Consider the following 20,188-nt stretch of genomic DNA (forward strand, 5'->3'; position numbering starts at 1 on the left):
GGGGATGTTTTTCAGCGGCAGGGACTGGGAGACTAGTCAGGATCGAGGGAAAGATGAACGGAGTAAAATACATCCTTGATGAAAACCTGCTCCAGAGCGCTCAGGACCTCAGACTGTGGCAAAGGTTCACCTTCCAACAAGACAACGACCCTAAGCACACAGCCAAGACAATGCAGGAGTGGCTTCGGGACAAGTCTCTGATTGTCCTTGAGTGGCCCAGCTAGAGCCCGGACTTGAATCCAATCGAACATCTCTGGAGAGACCTGAAAATAGCTGTGGAGCGACACTCCCCATCCAACCTGACAGAGCTTGAGAGGCTGTGCAGAGAAGAATAGGAGAAACTCTCCAAATACAGGTGTGCCAAGCTTGTAGCGTCATACCCAAGAAGAGTCGAGGCTGTAATCGCTGCCAAAGGTGCTTCAACAAAGTATTGAGTAAAGGGTCTGAATACTTATATAAACGTGTTATTTCAGTTTTTTTTCTTTTTCTAAAAACCTGTGTTTGCTTTGTCATTATGGGGTATTGTGTGTAGATTGATGAGGGGAAAAACCCAATTTAATCCTTTTTAGAATAAGGCTGTAACATAACAATGTGGACAAAGTCAAGGGGTCTGAATACTTTCTGAATGCACTGTGTATATATATTTTTATAATCTTTGAGACCTAACAATCACCTAAATAAAATCTGGACAGGGGAGGATTGAAAATTCCCAAAACAATGAATTTAGCAGTAATCATTTTGTTATTATGTTTGACCAAAAGAACACACTATTAGCCATGGCAAAATGCATAGAATTGCAGGAAACTAGAAAGTCTTCAATCATCTCCATGGCAGAATATGTATAATCACAGGAAATTAGCTTTAAAACTGCAACGTTTTCTCTTAGCAGCATGGCAAAAGTTGTAGAATTGCAGGAAATTAGCTTTTAAATGCAATCAGTTCTCTACACCGCCAAGATGGGGGCCTCTAAAATCTTCACTAATAATTGTACACGCTGACGGGCCGACCACGCTCATTACCATGCCCCTGCCACACCTCCTGCCACGCCCACCACCTAAGTCACTTTTTAATCCAGGAAAAACCCTGACTGCTATGTGCATAGCCACTCTTACTAAAGTAACTAAGGCCCTAAGAGCCCTTTTCCTTTTCATTGGTGAAGGCTAAGACATCCTGGCCTACCCGTTGGGATTTTGTGTCAGACAAACAAGCAGCAATCTGGCTGGGGGCTGGCCGGCTGGGGAATGGTCTGTGGAGGGATTTACAGGTAGCAACAAAAACACAATTTAAGACTTAAGCTAGGCTGATTACAGATCGGAAACATGTAAACAATGTGGGAGGTTTGGAAATGGGCAGATTTAATCTCAGAAAAAGGGCGAGAGGGTAAGGCAACAGGCAACAATCACAAATAGAAACAATTTGAAGGGAGGCAAAAAGGTAGAGGGAGGAAGAGAGAGGCGGAGGGTCAAAGCAGGAGGAAGACCACAGTGGGTTGAAGTGGAGGAATCTGCAATTTATATTGGCAGGTTGTATAGTCAGTTTGTGTGTGGGGCTGGATGACAGAATCTCGTCCTGTCCTCTGCATGTGCTTTGTGACAGTGGCTGTCCCTGTGTCCATGGCTGGCTGAGCCGGGGCCTGTGTGTGTGGCTCTTTACTTTGTATTAAAACAACATGATCCATGAGGCGCAGAGGGTGATTCCCAGCACCGCTAATTCTAATTAATCCACTCCAGGCCTCGGCCACGCCGGGCTAAAGCGCTCGCAGTCTATCAGATAGAAATTCATAACTTAATTGAGGTCAAAGCCGAGAGCCGAGAGAACAAAAGTCTCTGGCTGGGACCAGGTAGATCAATAGTAATACATATCTGGCTGGGCTACTACTAGTTCATGGCCACGCATTATGTGGGACAGACAGAGGCACCACAGGGCAGAGGGGCAAGATGGGATGGAGGAAAGGCAGGGGGGACTCCATGTTGGTGTCCTATCTCCTAGCGGGGTTCTGTCCTTCAATGTTGGCTGCAACTGCAGAGAGACTAGGGGACTAGTTTAGGTAGTTGTTACTGTGAAATATAGACATTCACATCAGACTACTCTACTACCTCACTTGGTATTGAGTGCTGAGTGGCGGGTCAGCGTGCACGTCGGCAACAAGGGCTGTGTGTGTGTTTGATTTGTGATGCCATAAGTGTTCTTTTTCTGTACGACCTCTTAGACTATAAACACATTGATTTGATATTGATGTGAGGAGAAATGAAATCTTTGCTAAGTGCTTAAGTGCCCCCTGGCCTGTATACATATTTAGTGTCAATGTAGTGGATTGTTTATATGGCTAGATAGGGACCATGGCAGTTTCTTGGGTTGTGTGAAGACAAGCAAAACATTCTCAGACAATATCTGGACAGAGATGCATGTTTTGCTATAGCTAATGTGTGTCAGAATCACACTTGAGAAATAGCGTTGTCTATATGGCTTTGTTGTGTGTATCCTTTGATTGTATGTTCCTGATTTTAGTGGTCTTTTTACAGTAAGAGAGTAAATCCAGCTCAATGCAAGGCTTTAAGAATAGGGATTATTTATTTTACAGAAGCCTTCCGGCTGTAGATTTAAGTACTGTATGATGACAATATTGACATTCTCACAGAGTCTTACTGTGAACAATTCTTCTCTTCCAGTAAGTCAGCTGTGTTTTACTCTTTGGCTTATTGAATGTTTGCTGCACCGTCCTAGTTAATGGCAATTCCATGCTATGCAGTGTAATTTTGATATTTTTATGTATTGTGAATAGAAATGCATCACTGCTTTGTACCCGGCCTCAGCTGTGGGAAGCTAGACTGTAGAGCAGGGATCATCAACTAGATTCAGCTGCGGATGTTGAGGGGCCGGAACATAATTACAAATAATTTGTAGACTGCAAATTGATCGCAAGAAACCCAAACAGATGTAATATTTGACAAAAAAGATGTATCATTTCAAACCTTGCTTACATTTGTACAGTCGTGGTCAAAAGTTTTGAGAATGACACAAATACTAATTTTCACAAAGTCTGCTGCCTCAGTTTTGATGATGGCAATTTGCATATACTCCAGAATGTCATGAAGAGTGATCAGATGAATTGCAATTAATTGCAAAGTCCCTCTTTCCAATGAAAATGAACTTAATCCCAAAAAACAATTTCCACTTCATTTCAGCCCTGCCACAAAAGGACCAGCTGCCGTCATGTCAGTGATTCTCTCGTTAACACAGGTGAGAGTGTTGACGAGGACAAGGCTGGAGATCACTCTGTCATGCTGATTGAGTTAGAATAACAGACTGGAAGCTTTAAAAGGAGGGTGGTGCTTGAAATCATTGTTCTTCCTCTGTTAACCATGGTTACCTGCAAGGAAACACGTGCCGTCATCATCGCTTTGCACGAAAAGGTCTTCACAGGCAAGGATATTGCTGCTAGTAAGATTGCACCTAAATCAACCATTTATCGGATCATCAAGAACTTCAAGGAGAGCGGTTCAATTGTTGTGAAGAAGGCGTCAGGGCGCCCAAGAAAGTCCAGCAAGCGCCAGGACCGTATCCTAAAGTTGATTCAGCTGCGGGATCAGGGCACCACCAGTGCAGAGCTTGCTCAGGAATGACAGCAGGCAGGTGTGAGTGCATCTGCACGCACAGTGAGGCGAAGACTTTTGGAGGATGGCCTGATGTCAAGAAGGGCAGCAAAGAAGCCACTTCTCTCCAGGAAAAACATCAGGAACAGACTGATATTCTGCAAAAGGTACAGGGATTGGACTGCTGAGGACTGGGGTAAAGTCATTTTCTCAGATTAATCCCCTTTCCGATTGTTTGGGGCATCCGGAAAACACCTTGTCCAGAGAAGACAAGGTGAGCGCTACCATCAGTCCTGTGTCTTGCCAACAGTAAAGCATCCTGAGACCATTCATGTGTGGGGTTGCTTCCAGCCAAGGGAGTGGGCTCACTCACAATTTTGCCTAAGAACACAGCCATGAATAGAGAATGGTACCAACACATCCTCCGAGAGCAACTTCTCCCATCCATCCAAGAACAGTTTGGTGACGACCAATGCCTTTTCCAGCATGATGGAGCACCTTGCCATAAGGCAAAAGTGATAACTAAGTGGCTCGGGGAACACAACATCGACATTTTGGTCCATGCCCAGGAAACTCCCCAGACCTTAATCCCATTGAGAACTTGTGGTCGATTCTCAAGAGGAGGGTGGACAAACAAAAACCCACAAATTCGGACAAACTCCAAGCATTGATTATGCAAGAATGGGTTGCCATCAGTCAGGATGTGGCCCAGAAGTTAATTGACAGCATGCCAGTGCATATTGCAGAGGTCTTGAAAAAGAGGGATCAACACTTTGCATAAACTTAATGTAATTGTCAATAAAGGCCTTTGACACTTATGGAATGCTTGTAATTATACTTCAGTATACCATAGTAACATCTGACAAAAACATATCATAACACTGAAGCAGCGAACTTTGTGAAGACCAATACTTGTGTCATTCTCAAAACTTTTGACCACGACTGTATACAATCACGTGTCTCTCTATTATGTGTGGGAATACTTGGGAACAGATTACCCAAATTAAAATTACGTGGAGCTGATTTCCTGATGTTTTTAGTCTTTTATGTCCAACAATGCTCCGAAAACATGGAGGGGGGGCCAAATAAAACCACCCGTGGGTCAAATTCGGCACACGGGCCGCCATTTGGGGATCCCTGCTGTAGAGCATGGACATTAGGTCAGGTATTGAAGCCATGTTCCTGGTCTATCCAAAGCCAGGGTCTGTTTTATCAGAGCAATACAGGCCAGTGAACATTCTCATCTCTGTCCTCCACCTCAGTGTCAACTGCCTTGGTTATTAAACTAGGAAAACACACACACACACGGCAACAGCGGCTGATTGAAATTCTATGGCTGGAGTAGTATTACAGGTTAGTATCCCTCCCCCTTCCCAGCAAGGCCTCCCATAACAAATGGCTCAGTCATCAGAGTCATAACAAATATCTAACAGAGTTTGTCATAACGGTGTGTGTGGGGAGAAGAGGGGGGGAAAGGAGAGAGGGGAGGGGAGGGTCGTTGCCTGCTGCATGAGAATGGCAGTGTTCTCATATGTGCAGGAATAAGTCATCTGCATGGCACAGCTACTGTGTACAGGTCACACACCCATGTACAGATGTTTAAGAAAGCCAGCCCTGTTTCCACTCTTTTAGTAGGGCCATTGACAAACAAATTAATCGTCCCAGCGTTTAATATGTTTTCTTTACCTTGGCCAAAGGTAATTGCCCTGTTTTGTGGAAGCACATGTTTTTTGTGTGTACTTTTTTTTATAAAAGAGGAGAGGTCTACATAAACTCAGTTTGACAGATCTTTACATATGGCGCTAACAGAGGTGAATCATAGGAGTTGTAATAAGCAACCGTTTACTTCTGTGTAGGGTATTACAATATTATGTCTTATATGACATATGCATTAGCACAACCCTTCTAAAGAACCACTCTGCTCAGCCACACACAGACAAATAGAGTGAAATTACACCACTCATACAGAACATTTGACATTTATACCTGCTAGCAGTGGTTATATGGCACATTTAAACGAAAGTAAAACGGCCGCACAACCATTTTAAAAGTCCCAATAGGATAATGCACAGAAATGGATTTATTGTATGAAGCACTGTGTAAAGAAATAGCTCCTTGACTCATTCCTGCTGCAGGTAGAAAATAGAACTCCCTCTTTGTAGCGTTGTAGCTACCCATCTTATTGGCTTCTCACAATTTGTACACTCAACAATTTTATTCAATATTTTTTAACCATCCACATAAATTGCGCTGAGCATTAAAGCTGTCCTCCGCTGCATACTGATGGAGAGAGAGAAAACAAAGTGACTGTTTTCCTTTCAGAGTCCAGTTAGTACACACCACTGCTTTATGGGTCTCTCCCAAATGCCTGCTGCATTGATTTTCATATTACACTCTTTTATGTATTTATTTATTTTATGTATTTATTTTTAAACATCATTGATGATCCACTCGACTAGGAGCTCACCAATGTTAATTCTCTGCCACTCTCCCCCTTGCTAGAATGCTTAATGGATTCTAAGGTGTCCCTCGGGAGAAAGCAAGAGCCGTGGGAGAGGAGGGGAAGGAGGGGGGGTGGAGGGACAGAGACGAGAAACCGAGAGAAAAAGGGAGAGAGGTTGCAGGGGAGAAAGAGAAGTACGGTATACACAAGAAGGAAGGGAAGAATTGGAGAGCGAGAGAGCTATATAAAAGAAGATTTCCTTTTCCCTTTACCATGCTCCAATATCCCAGAGAACCCGTGGAGAAAAATGTGCTATAACTTATTGATTCTCTGACAATAAAGCATGGTAAACAAAGTATTGATTTACAAGCCTGTTTGGCTGTGCATTCTTGCAGTGTGCACGCTGTGGTTGTGGTCCTTTAGAAATCAACCCCAGTCTATGGTTTTAATCAACCTCAATCTCAATACCAAAACACAAATAGTTACCCTATAAATAGTTCCTTGCAGACATTGTTGGAAGGATCCATTTCCAAACGTTCAGTTGATTAGGGAGCTGAGAAAAGCATCAGACCTCAAGGCCACAGGTACAAACGTCTCAGTTTAACAACGTGGAGTGGTCTTGGCCATTTGCGAGGGGAGGCACAGGCACCTCAAGGACACTTTGGGGAAGCGCTAATTTGCACCAGCATAGTAGCGCTCACACGCTGAATGGCAAGGTTAACACTCACTGCACAGGGAGGTGGCCCAGATTCAATTAGGGGTGCCCCTGTCTCCTGATCCTTTTAACACTGGATTCCCAGCTCCCTCAGACACACATGCAGAGGCAGATGCACACACACATACAGTGCCATCAGAAATAATTCATACCCCTTAACTTATTCCACATTTTGTTGCAACCTGATTTCAAAATTGATTAAATATATATTTTTCTCACCCATCTACACATAATATGCCAATAATAAGAACGTGAAAACTTGTTTTTATAAATTTTTGCACATTTATTGAAAGTGAAATGCGGAAATATCTCATTTACATAAGTATTCACACCCCCTGAGTCAATACATGACAGAATCGCCTTTGGCAGTGATTACAGCTGTGAGTATTTCTGGGTAAGTCTCTCAGACTACCTAGATTCTTGAAAAAATTTCAACATTAGACAGCCATCTTCAAGTCTTGCCATAGATTTTCAAGTAAAAACTGTAGCTAGGCCACTCAGGAACATTTAATGTCGAATTGGTAAGCAACTCCAGTGTATATTTGGCCTTGTGTTTTAGATTTTTGTCCTGCTGAAAGGGGAATTTATGTCCCAGTGTCTCTTGGAAAGCAGTCTGAAGGATATTGCCTATGCTTAGCTCTATTTCGTTTATTTTTGTCCTAAAAAACTCCCTAGTCCTTGATGATGACAAGCATACCCATAACATGATGCAGCCACCACCATGCTTAAAAATATGAAGAGTGGTACTCAGTGATGTGTTGTGTTGGATTTGCCCCAAACATAACGCTTTGTATTCAGGACGTAAAGTACATTTCTTTGCCACATTTTTAGCAGTTTTATTTTAGTGCCTTATTACAAACAGGATGCATGTTTTGGAATATTTTTATTCTGTACAGGCTTTCTTCTTTTCACTCTGTCATTTAGGTTAGTATTGTGGTGTAACTACAATGTTGTTGATCCATCCTCAGTTTTCTCGTATCACAGCCATTAAACTCTGTAACTGTTTTAAAGTCACCATTGGCCTCATGGTGAAATCCCTGAGCGGTTTCCTTCCTCTCCGGCAATCGAGTTAGGAAGGACGCCTGTATCTTTGAAGTGACTGGGTGTATTGATACACCATCCAATGTGTAATTAATTACTTCACCATGCTCAAAGGGATATTCAATGTCTGCTTTTTTATTTTGACCAATCTACCAATAGGTACCCATCTTTAGCGAGGCATTGGAAAAACTCCCTGAAATATTACATTTACATAAGTATTCAGACCCTTTACTCAGTACTTTGTGGAAGCACCTTTGGCAGTGATTACAGCACGAGTCTTCTTGGGTATGACGCTACAAGCATGGCACACCTGTATTTGGGGAGTTTCTCCCATTCTTCTCTGCATATCCTCTCAAGTTCTGTCAGGTTGAATGGGGAGCGTTGCTGCATAGCTATTTTCAGGTCTCTCCAGAGATGTTCGATCGGGTTCAAGTCCGGGCTCTGGCTGGGCCACGCAAGGACATTCAGAGACTTGTCCCGAAGCCACTCCTGCATTGTCTTGGCTGTGTGCTTAGTGTCATTGTCCTGTTGGAAGGTGAACCTTCGCCCCAGTCTGAGGTCCTGAGCGCTCTGGAGCAGGTTTTCATCAAGGATCTCTCTGTACTTTGCTCCGTTCATCTTTGCCTCGATCCTGATCAGTCTCCCAGTCCCTGCCGCTGAAAAACATCCCAACAGCATGATGCTGCCACCACCATGCTTCACCATAGGGATGGTGCCAGGTTTCTTCTAGATGTGACGCTTGGCATTCAGGCCAAAGAGTTCAATCTTGATTTCATCAGACCAGAGAATCTTGTTTCTCATGGTCTGAGAGTCCTTTAGGTGCCTTTTGGCAAACTCCAAGCGGGCTGTTATGTGCCTTTTACTGAGGAGTGGCTTCCGTCTGGCTGCTCTACCATAAAGGCCTGATTGGTGGAGTGCTGCAGAGATGGTTGTCCTTCTCAAAGGTTCTCCCATCTCCACAGAGGAACTCTATAGCTCTGTCAGAGTGACCATCGGGTTCTTGGTCACCTCCCTGCCCAAGGCCCTTCTCCCCCGATTGCTCAGTTTGGCCGGGTGGCCATCTCTAGGAAGAGTCTTGGTGGTTCCAAACTTCTTCCATTTAAGAATGATGGAGGCCACTGTGTTCTTGGGGAACTTCAATGCTGCAGAAATGTTTTGCTACCCTTCCCCAGGTCTCTGCCTCGACACAATCCTGTCTCGGAGCTCTACGGACAATTCCTTCGACCTCATGGCTTGGTTTTTGCTCTGACATGCACTGTCAACTGTGGGACCTTATATAGACAGGTGTGTGCTTTACCAAATCATGTCCAATCAATTGAATTTACCACAGTTGGACTGCAATCAAGTTGTAGAAACATCTCAAGGATGATCAATGGAAACAGGATGCACCTGAGCTCAATTTCAAGTCTCATAGCAAAGGGCCTGAATACTTATGTAAATAAGGTATTTCTAACAACCTGTTTTCGCTTTGTCATTATGGGGTATTGTGTGTAGATTGCTGAGATGTTTTATTTACTTAATCCATTTTAGAATAAGGCTGTAACGTAACACTGTGGAAAAAATCTAGGGGTCTGAATACTTTCCGAAGGCACTGTATAATTGTATGTGTGAAGTACAGAGATTAGGTAATTATTCAAAAATCATGTTAAACACTATTATTGCACAGAGTCCATGCAACTTATTTAGGCTTGCCATAAGAAAGGGGTTGAATACTTATTGAGTCAAGACATTTCAGCTTTTCATTTTTTATTAATTTGAAACATTTCTAAAAACATTGTTCCACTTTTACATTATGGGGTACTGTGTGTAGGTGACACAATCTCCATTTACATTTTAAATTCAGGCTGTGTAACACAACAAAATGTGGAAAAAGACAAGGGTTGTGAATAGTTTCTGAAGGCACTGTACACATACACAGACACAGACACGCAAATACACACAATCATACAAACAAAAGCTGCTGTCTTTTTACAAGAAAATCATGGATATTCGGTTAAGTAAAAAAATAAAAACATAGAAAGAGCAATGACAGTGCAGAGCTCCACTCCTGTGTTGAACTCCAAACGGACGTGTACAGTAGTGTCTGTATTTGGTCTGGAGACATCTGTTCAGCCTATCGGTGCGCTGTATGTGCCCTGTGATCTGCTTTGATGGAATACAGTACCATAAAGAAAACAGACAGTACCATAGAGGACCCAGTATCGTGCAGCAGGTCGTCAGAGACGGGATCAGCCCGTTCTCTTCTGTCTTAATGGGACTCTGATTAATGGCACCTGCTCATCATAATGCTATCTGCATATGAATGGCCACGGGTTCTATCGATTCTCCCTTCACAAGTCCAACTGCAGGCCCTGGAGACACCCTTTCTCCCCTCTCTCTCCCTTCTCCCCAGCGCCATTGTCATTATAAAAGTCAGCTGCAGCTGCATGCATTGATCATAAATCATAATTGCATGTCCATTTTTCCCACTTGTTTAATGTGCCTGTCAGGGACAGTGGAGGGAGAGAGAGGGGGTGGGAGATGGAGAGTAGAAAGAGAGAGGGGTGGGGGGGGGGTTGTGGGGGTGAGAGAATGGGGGTGCCTGTTAGAGAGAGTGAGATTTAGCTGCAATAGAGAATGGTGTTAAAGGATAAAAATCCTACAATGGCTTTCAGCACACCTACCATATGCCGTTGCCGGATTGCTGTGGTATGAAAACAAGAAAGCTTTTAGTGGCTGGCCATGGAGAGAACAAACCCAAGCCCTGCCTGCTGCCTCATATGCTGCAGCAGGTTCTACAGATGGCAGTGGATTTGAGAGAGCTTTTTTCTCTACAGAATATGTGTCTGACTCATGTAGACACACAAACCTACTTTGCTGTGGTGGACTGAAAAGACCTTGTTCTGTAACCCTTTCGTCCCTATCTCGTGTCTCTCTCTCACGTTCTCCATGTATTTTCTCTCTGTTTTATCATCTTTATCGTCTTCATGTCTATCTGTCTTATTTCTCTCTCTCTGTCTGCGGACTCTTTCCCCCCATGCTACTGGAAAGGGGAATTCCAGCACTCCCCTCTAAGGGTAATCTGATTGGAGCATCCTCCAGAGTTTTGGCTGCTACCAACAAATAGATAAACCCAGATGGACATATTGATAGACTCAGTCACAAGCATACACACACACACACACACACACACACACACACACACACACACACACACACACACACACACACACACACACAGACACACTAAAAAGGCAGCCAGACAAAAAGATGTAGACTGTAGTTGTTTGATTCACTTGTGCAGACCTATTCAAATAATGTTGCATTCCTCTCTCAATCTCTAAAAGGAATGATAGATTTGTGTAAGCAAAAGGTAGTACTGCCATCACACAAATAGACCAATCCATTTCTATGGTGAACCTCTCCAAATCATATTGCCCTCTGTGCCAGTAGATCCAGTATGTATTATATTACCCCCGCTTCTATCTGTTGTATAGACCCTGCTTTTTTGAGCTGTATGCTGACATTCATCTAGGTATTTTTTCAATGCAAGGAAAACTTTGGTGACATTAAAAAAAAAAAAATAGTAAAGAGCTCTGATGTGTTTCCATAATGGGATGGAAGGCTACATGGAAAACAGCTACCTCCAGCTAGGAAGTCTCCTCCTTTTTCCCAAAGAAAATGAGAGACAATCCAATTTCCCCTGATTCCATCAAGCCCCTCTTGGAGCATTAGTAAACGGTGATAGGAGGATGGGCCTGTGACCCCCCTCTAGCTCCCAGACACACAGGGCCAGCCAGCCTCCACACTGCAGCCCATTAAAGAGCCCAGTAAAGACCAGAGCCCCCACCTTACCTAACATACATTTATTCAGCCACAGTGCACCAACCTGCAGCAAAGTGTTCTACCTCTGGATACCACTGCCACATAGGCTACATACAGTATTTACCTTCAAAGGTAACCTGGTGCTTTTGGTTTCATAATTTTACTGAAATGTACAGACATGGTTTTTAGTCTGTTTAAGTTCATATATTTTTTATACAAACTTAGGTTTACATGATACATGTTCAGTTTTGCATTGGTTACTTCATCATGCATGTGTTGTATACTTGTATACGCTGTTAATCTTAGTTTTTATATGCTGTTATTCTGTATTATTTTATACGCTGGTCATCTGTGTTAATTGTGGTGTGTGTTGTGCGTCATGTACTGTATGAGCCAACTCTTGCGTGTGTTCTCCCTGTCATACCCTGGGAGTGTCTCTGCACACCGTGCTGTCCCAGCCGTCCAGGACTAACACCAGATTAGTGGGAGCAGATTAAGACCTAAACCCCTTACAGTTTAATTATTCCTGTATGTATTTGTGTGCGTCAAGGTCCCACTCACTGCCTCTGCACTAAACATCTGCCACTCCTCTATTGTGTAGGGCAATAGACCAACTACAGTGTGTGAGTGTGTGTGACAGCGTCTACGCACTGACATGCATTTATTGTCCGGATATGCATCTGTCTGTTCAGCCAATTAGTTGTAAAGGCATTTGTACTTATTATGTGAATTTGATATTAATACTCTGCACATCAAGTGGCATTAATACCCATTCATGATTTATTGCAGCTTTAGCTGAGTGAACCTAACACTCACATTGTACTGAAAACTCAACATTGCCATAGGGACAGACCATAGGAAAATACTGTATCCCTCTCGACCATTTATGGTTGAGGGCATTTGCATCAGTATTCTATCCATCTTGGGGGAATTGACCTCTCTAATGGAATCAGCAGGCCCCTGAAGTGGCGCTGCTCAGGGTAAACAATAGGATCTCTGGGCTTTTGGAGAGAGGCTTTACCAGGCAGTGTAGGAGATCTCCCCCTCATGCTCTAGGATGGTTCAACGGTCTCTGTCTGACACTGGGTTGGTTCCACTAATGGTTGTGTTCAGTGGTTAATGGCTAGGGCCAAGGGCTAAGAAATAGAGGATTTACTGATATTGAAAGTGAAACACTTTGTTTGTTGCTGTTCACATAAGGGTCAATATTGAGTGAACCGACTTAAATGTTGGACGCAATTGAACCTGTACTTAAACCTATACATTTTTTAGACATACAGTCAGGTCCAGAAATATTGGCACCCTTGATAAAGATGAGCAAAAAAGACTGTAGCTCAGTTGGTAGAGCATGGCGCTTGCAATGCCAGGGTTGTGGGTTCGTTTCCCACGGGGGGCCAGTATGAAAATGTATGCACTCACTAACTGTAAGTCGCTCTGAATAAGAGCGTCTGCTAAATGACTAAAATGTAAATGTAAAATAAATTATACAAATACTGAGCTACAGTTTTTTGTATGCTAAAATCGGAAAGTAATTTTAAAAAATCTCAAAGATAGGGGTCAACATTATTGGCACCCCTGTTTTCAATACTCTAGCAATACTATTTTCCTAAAATATTTTATGAGATTGGAGAACACATTCAAATAATAAAAACTTAAAATAAAAAGGAAGTCTTGAAATGTCAGAACGAATCCAATTAACAACCCAAATAGTACTGTAACAGTTATCCAAATGCAATCTATGTGTATATACACCGGAAGAATTTACACAAGATATACTGAGAATTATATATACAGCAGTAGAAATATTAGAATGAGCTATGTAGACACCCCTTCAAATTAGTGGATTCGGCTATTTCAGCCACACCCGTTGTTGACAGGTGTATAAAATCGAGCACACCGCCATGCAATCTCCATAGACAAACATTGGCAGTAGAATGACCCGTACTGAAGAGCTCAGTGACTTTCAACGTGGCACCGTCATAGGATGCCACCTTTCCAACAACTCAGTTCGTAAGATTTCTGCCCTGCTAGAGCTGCCCGGTCAACTGTAAGTGCTGTTATTGTGAAGTGGAAACTTCTAGGAGCAACAACTGCTCAGCCGCAAAGTGGTAGGCCACACAAGCTCACAGAACGGGACGGCCAAATGCTGAAGCACGTTGCGCGTAAAAATTGTCTGTCCTCGGTTGCAACACTCACTACCGAGTTCCAAACTGCCTCTGGAAGCAAGGTCAGCACAATAACTGTTCGTCGGGAGCTTCATGAAATGGGTTTCCATGGCCGAGCAGCCGCACACAAGCCTAAGATCACCATGTGCAATGCCAAGCGTCAGCTGGAGTGGTGTAAAGCTCGCCGCCATTAGACTCTGGAGCAGTGGAAACGCATTCTCTGGAGTGATGAATCACGCTTTCCCATCTGGCAGTCCGACTGATGAATCTGGGATTGGCGGATGCCAGGAGAACGGTACCTGCCTGAATGCATAGTGCCAACTGTAAAGTTTGATGGAGGAGGAATAATGGTCTGGGGCTGTTTTTCATTGTTCGGGCTAGCCTTAGTTCCAGTGAAGGGAAATCTTAACACTTCCAACTTTGTGGCAAGAGTTTATACAGAAATGGTTTGTCGAGGTCGGTGTGGAAGAACTTGACTGGCCTGCACAGAGCCCTGACCTCAACCCCATCGAACACCTTTGGGATGAATTGGAACGCCGACTGCGAGCCAGGCCTAATCGCCCAATATCAGTGCCCGACCTCACTAATGCTCTTGTGGCTGAATGGAAGAAAGTCCCCGCAGCAATGTTCCAATATCTAGTGGAAAGCCTTCCCAGAAGAGTGGAGGCTGTTATAGCAGCAAAGGGGGGACCAACTCCATATTAATGGCCATGATTTTGGAATGAGATGTTCGACAAGCAGGTGTCCACATACTTTTGTATGTAGTCTATGTCGAGAATACAGTATTTTTTTCTAGGGGGTAAATCAGTTTTAATATTGCAGATATATTGTGGCCTCCATCAATGTAATTGTCTGCATCATTTCCAATCCCCCATAAAAAAATATATATATATATATATATTCCTTTATTATTTTCCAATAATCCTACCACCCCTCCCCTAATTGGAGTAAACTAATGGACAACAACACTTCTACTTCCAGCTTATACATACTATATACATTTTACGAACACAGTATATTTTACAATAGTTATCATTTGTTTGTTTTCAGTCCCATCCTTCAGCTACCCTCAACCCCTCCCATCTATCTCTGAACACCATCCAGTTTTGATTTCTATTTGCCATATATTTTTCAACTGTGCTGTGATGTTTCATAAAATACAGTATTTAAATACACAGTACAAACCCCATGGCTAAATGGATAGAATTGCAGGAATTTAGCTTCCGGACCAGAGTCCAGAATATAAATATATGTATGTGAAAGGTGTGTATAGACAGTATGGACAATATGTGAATAGAAAAGGTGTATACACCAGTAGCTATATAGGATGAGCCATGACTAGAATAGAGTATCATATGAAGTGGGTAAAAACAGTATGTAAACATTATTGGGAGTAGACCAGATCAATCTTCTGAACTCCAGGCGGTGCTATAGTCAGATGACATGAAAGTAGAGCTCTTTGGCCAATATTTTTTTGAAAAACAGGTTTTAAATGCTCATTTCTTGTGACTTTTGAGAAAAGGATACAGACTCATATTAACTTACAAATGGGCAAAATTACAGGGGGGCCTTGCAGAGGGGCACTTACACTGATACAGTCCAATCAGTCTAAGGGCCATGGCCATTCATACTGTACTAAATACCAGTGTGACTTAATGTGGATATATTCAGTTAAACAACCATTTTGTACTCTTTCTGTATGATTCATTTCCTAGTATTTTTCTCACTTCCCCTATGTCTGGTTCTTACTACTGCTGCTCTACATACTGTATGGTTTGAAACTTAACGTCATATTTTCAACTTATAATACAGTTATTATACTGTAATAATAAACAGCAACATACACAGTTAAAAGGTAAGCATGAAAGGTCAAACTGAAATGAATCAATCTCCACTCTAAGATTAAATATCATCATGGCTGCCTCTCCCTTGCATGAAGTTAACGCACTTCACCCTCTAGACTCATTCAGATTGATTCACACTATGGCAGATCATCAGTGTATGAGCTTGGAGAGGCACTTCTCACTATCTTACCTGTTTGTTTGTTGCCTTTCTCTCTCTGCCTGCCTGTCTGTCAGTGGGTATCCTCATAGCTTCATCTCGCCTGCATGAAGTTAACACATGCAATAGACCATCTAGACCAGGGATAGGCAACTTTGATGGGGGTGGGGGCCACAAAAAAATCTGAACTCATCTGCTTACCCACATCCATACCCACACATGCAGTCAGAGCCGGCCCTAGCCTTTTGGGGGCCCTAAGTGACATTTTGTTTGGTCTCCATTGAAGGTTGTGGGTCTTCCAGCAAGACAACGACCCCAAACACACATAAAAAGCACCCTGAATGATTCAAGAAGAGATGCTGGACTGTTCTGGAGTGGTCACCAAAGAGTCCAGATCTGAATTACATCCAAAAACCTATGGCGAGATCTGAAAACAGCAGTTGGTGGAAGGCACCCCTTTAAACATTGAAGAATTAGAGCAGTTTCCTGCTGAGAAGTCGGACAAATTGCCAATAGAAAGGTGCAGCAAGCTCATCGATGGCTACAAGAAGCATTACTCTGCAGTTATTTTGTCCAAAGGCTTTGCAACCAAGTACTAGCTCCGGGGTGCCAATCATTTTGTCTTTATTTTCTAAATAAAATTGTAAACTTAAGTTTACAGAAATAAAATTGTTTCTGCAATGTTGAAAATCCAATAACAATGTGTGGAGACCAATTATTATTAATTTTTTTTCAACTTATTTGAGAAGAAATAGGGAATTATTTAAGAAAAGTGCAAGGGTACAAATATATTTGGCCCTAACTGTATGAATATATTATTTTTTATTGGTGGGGGGGGCATGTCCCTCCCAGCTCCTACGCCCCTACTCCCAATGTTTCCTCCAATCTCATAAAACATTTTAGAAAAAGGCTCAGTGTCGTTGTCCTTGCGAAGGTAGGGTGCTGGAGTACTGAAAACAGCGATGCCAATCATTTTGACCCCTATCTTTTTATTCTTGATTATTATTACTTGTTAAACAAAATCTATTTCTCTGAGCAATTGTGTTAAAATAATATAATTTCCCCTTTTTTTTGCATGCAATATAGCTCAGTATTTGTATTATTTATTTTCTACAGTCTTTTTTGCACATCTTTATCAAGTGTGCCAATAATTCTGGACCTGACTGTATATTTCATGCTGCTTTATATGATCTGATTGGCGTTATACCCTTCATTCATTCTATCTTGTAAGTAGCAGAAAGGCTGTTCCTGCGGCTATGCTGGATGCTGATAGTCAGGTTTTGACAGCCTTAGACCTTACTAAAGAAACAGCCAGTTAGCTCAGTGGCTACAGGTATTCTAATTGTTCCCATCTGATCCTGCGGCTAGTTGGTGACAACAGTATAGCAGTTTGTCATCATTATGGGATGAAAAGGCATGCTGGAGTGGTAATTAAGAGATGAATCCCCCTTGATGATGCGTGTCATACACTGTCAGTGTTACACCGACCCCCTCACTCCCGGCCTCATGCCGCCTGCACATACAGTCCACAGGATTTACACCCCCGCTGACCTCCGTCCCAAATATTGTCTTTCTTCATATCAGCCCCCGCTCCGTTCACAGACCACATATACCACTTCAATTTGTCCCAAACGGTGGCCGTGCTCAGGGCAGATTGCTCCTTTGTAACTAACACCATTGTGTGACGGGACGGCCACTGTGGGTAATGCATTTAGCACGTTCTCACCCCAGGACAATGACGAGAGACGACCAGGCTTTGTCCCTCGACCCTGGCCGTGTCACCCTACCTCAGAGCCTGTTGAGCACGGAGGTCTGCCTGCTCTTCCTGGTCCATTGGCCACAGTGTGTTAACCTGTGGCAGGGAGGGCTCAGCCAGGGCTCAGGGGTAGCTACTGGGCTAATGCCATTGGTTCCACTGGCTCAGGTTGCTATAGAGTCTCTCCCAAGTTGAAAGGTTTAATTGTTCGCTCAGGTTGAGATCAATATTTCATCTTTTCACATAATCCCCTTCATGGTGAAATCATTGGGTTTTTGATTTAGTCAATAATAACAGTTTTCTCAACTGCAAAGTTTGCAAGCCACAAGTAAGAACTTTACAACTGACAAGACTAAGGTTCTTTCATTGTTCTATGACAAACAGAGCAATGTTTTTTGTCTCTATGAGAAACATTGTTGTCCCTATTACTGTGTTAAGGGTCTGCAAGTTAGACCTGTTTGTCTTCAGCTCTTCTCAGGTTTCTTAACATTTCTCACTCTCTTTTCACAGGATGACGAGGGCCAGACAGCGCTACACTATGGTAAGGAGTTGTCATAAAGCAAAATCTTCCGGATATCAGAGATTTTAATCTAGATTTCTGGGTGAATATGTGTATATAGGCTATGTTTGTGTATGAATGGTTGTATGTACATGTACTGTAAATTGCATCTCTGTTTATGAGTGTGAACAATTGTATGGGGATGGATGGGGAACCATGCACCATCTGCTCTCTTGGCCCTGCATCTGTCTCCCTCTCTGCCTCCCTCTTTCTCATCCCCCTCTCTTCTCCCTCTTTTACTGCTGTTGCTATCTAAGGTGCCTTTCATCCATCAGCGTCTCTTTCATCCCTCCCTCTCTCCATCTCTCTGTGTGTGTGTGTGTGTGTTCGTGTGTGTATGTGTGTGTGTTCATGTGCTTGTGTCTAATCTATGGTCTATGTGTGTGTGTGTGTCTGTGCGTATGGAGGGGCAGTGTGTAATAATCACCAGGTCTCCCCAAGGAAATCAACAGTGCTCCTCAGACTCTCAATACCCCCTCCCATGGGCGGCCCCCATGTCCTCTGAGCCCTTGGTGTGTGTGGGGACACCATCTGGCCCCCGGCTGGGCTGGGTGACTACAGGGTGGGGACTGGGCACGTGGCTGTCGTACAGTAGACCACCACGCCACTGGGGACCCAGGCAGGGATATGAGGATGGGGCTTTAAAAAAAAATCTAATAAACATAAGCGATGAACTCTAGGAGACAAATAGCAGAGAATGAAAATTCATTTCCACCTCTCTTTGCACAGGGCCACAGTGGCTGGCAAATGATTAATTGAGGGTTTACTGCACACTATAAATTGTTCTCCTTCTCAACGACTCCCGTGGGGATGAGGATTTTACAGGCCAAGGCCCCGTACAGCGCACGCAGCCAAAAAATAAAAATGTAGAAGAAGAAGAAAAATCTGGAACCTGACATAACTAAGGCTGTTTTTTTTATTCTCCCTGCTGAGAACGGGCGGCACTTTAGCCACCTCTGGGCTGGAGGTTAAAAGGGCCTGCTGTCAATCAGCCGTTCCTGCTGACATCAGCCCATCACACAAGAGCAGGAGGGCTCTCTTTAAGAGGAGAGAGCGATTGACACTGGCGGAGAAAAGCACTCTGAGCACGGAGGAATCTAGGTGCATCAGCGCTGCGACTCGCTAACTGAGTTAAGAAAATGCAAGCCCTCTCCTCATATCGTAGCCTGTGAGTCCTTTTAGTGGGACACAAATTGCCAATCGGGCACAAATTGAGTGTTTCAGCCAACCACAGGTTCAGGGCAATGTCAATGGGCCTCCATATGAGCTTTTCATTGACTCCTGCACTCAGGTTAAAAACTTCAGGAATATAAACACCAATGCTTAGAGGCTGTGTTTAGACGTAGTTGTGTGCATCATGTCTCCTCAGGTGACCTTGGAGATATTTAAAGGTGATCCTTTTCTATTAGTGATTTGGGTACTGTAAGATATATACAGATAAGTGTATATTCAAGTTGCTGTCAGAACAATGAGATTTACTATGTTCTGTCTTGTCATACCACCCAGAATGATATATGGAAATGGCTGCTTTCATGGCATGTTACCTGTATAGTCAATCCTGGATCCTTTTACCTCTGAAGTGCATCACAATGATATCTCTTTCCTCTCTCTCTCCCCCCTCTCTCTCTCCCCTCTCTCGTTCTCTCTCACCCTGCTGTGTCTCCCCCCTCTCTCTCCTTCTGTTCTCTCTCCCTGCGCTCTCTCACTTTGCTCTCTCCCTCTTCTGTTACTCTGCCCCCCCTCTCCGTCCTGCAGCGTCTGCGTGTGAGTTTGCTGACATTGTGGAGCTGCTTCTACAGGCTGGGGCAGACCCTTCCATTAAGGACCAGGAGGGCTCACTGCCCGAGGAGGTCACTGAATCCAGTGCCATCTCCTCACTGCTGCGCCAGTACACCGCCCCCAAGGGCTAGACCCAGCTTCGCCATCCCCTCCTCTCCCTCTCCTCCCCTCCAGCCCGTGCCCACCCCACCCTAGACCTAGCATCCAGCTCTTTCAGTAATGGTCATCCCACTCTGAAAGTGCAACCCACCACTTCATCATCTCTCATGTCCCATTCCAATGAATGCATCCATCATCATTGCTATTAAATAAACGAGTTCTACCAAAATTAG

The 20,188-nt window shown here is 43.5% G+C and overlaps 1 protein-coding gene across 1 annotated transcript in view; it reads left to right on the forward strand.

Moving 5' to 3' along the window:
- The window catches only part of acbd6 (acyl-CoA binding domain containing 6), a 53,039-nt gene extending 32,851 nt beyond the window's left edge, over positions 1-20,188 (forward strand). Inside the window, exons 7-8 of the mRNA XM_041839298.2 lie at positions 18,029-18,059; positions 19,833-20,188. Of these exons, the coding sequence (XP_041695232.1) occupies positions 18,029-18,059; positions 19,833-19,987 (186 nt within the window). The 3' untranslated portion in view covers positions 19,988-20,188. The remainder of the gene's footprint in view (positions 1-18,028; positions 18,060-19,832) is intronic.

The sequence above is a fragment of the Coregonus clupeaformis genome, chromosome 20 (assembly GCF_020615455.1).
Source record: "Coregonus clupeaformis isolate EN_2021a chromosome 20, ASM2061545v1, whole genome shotgun sequence".
NCBI classification, from domain to species: Eukaryota; Metazoa; Chordata; class Actinopteri; order Salmoniformes; family Salmonidae; genus Coregonus; species Coregonus clupeaformis.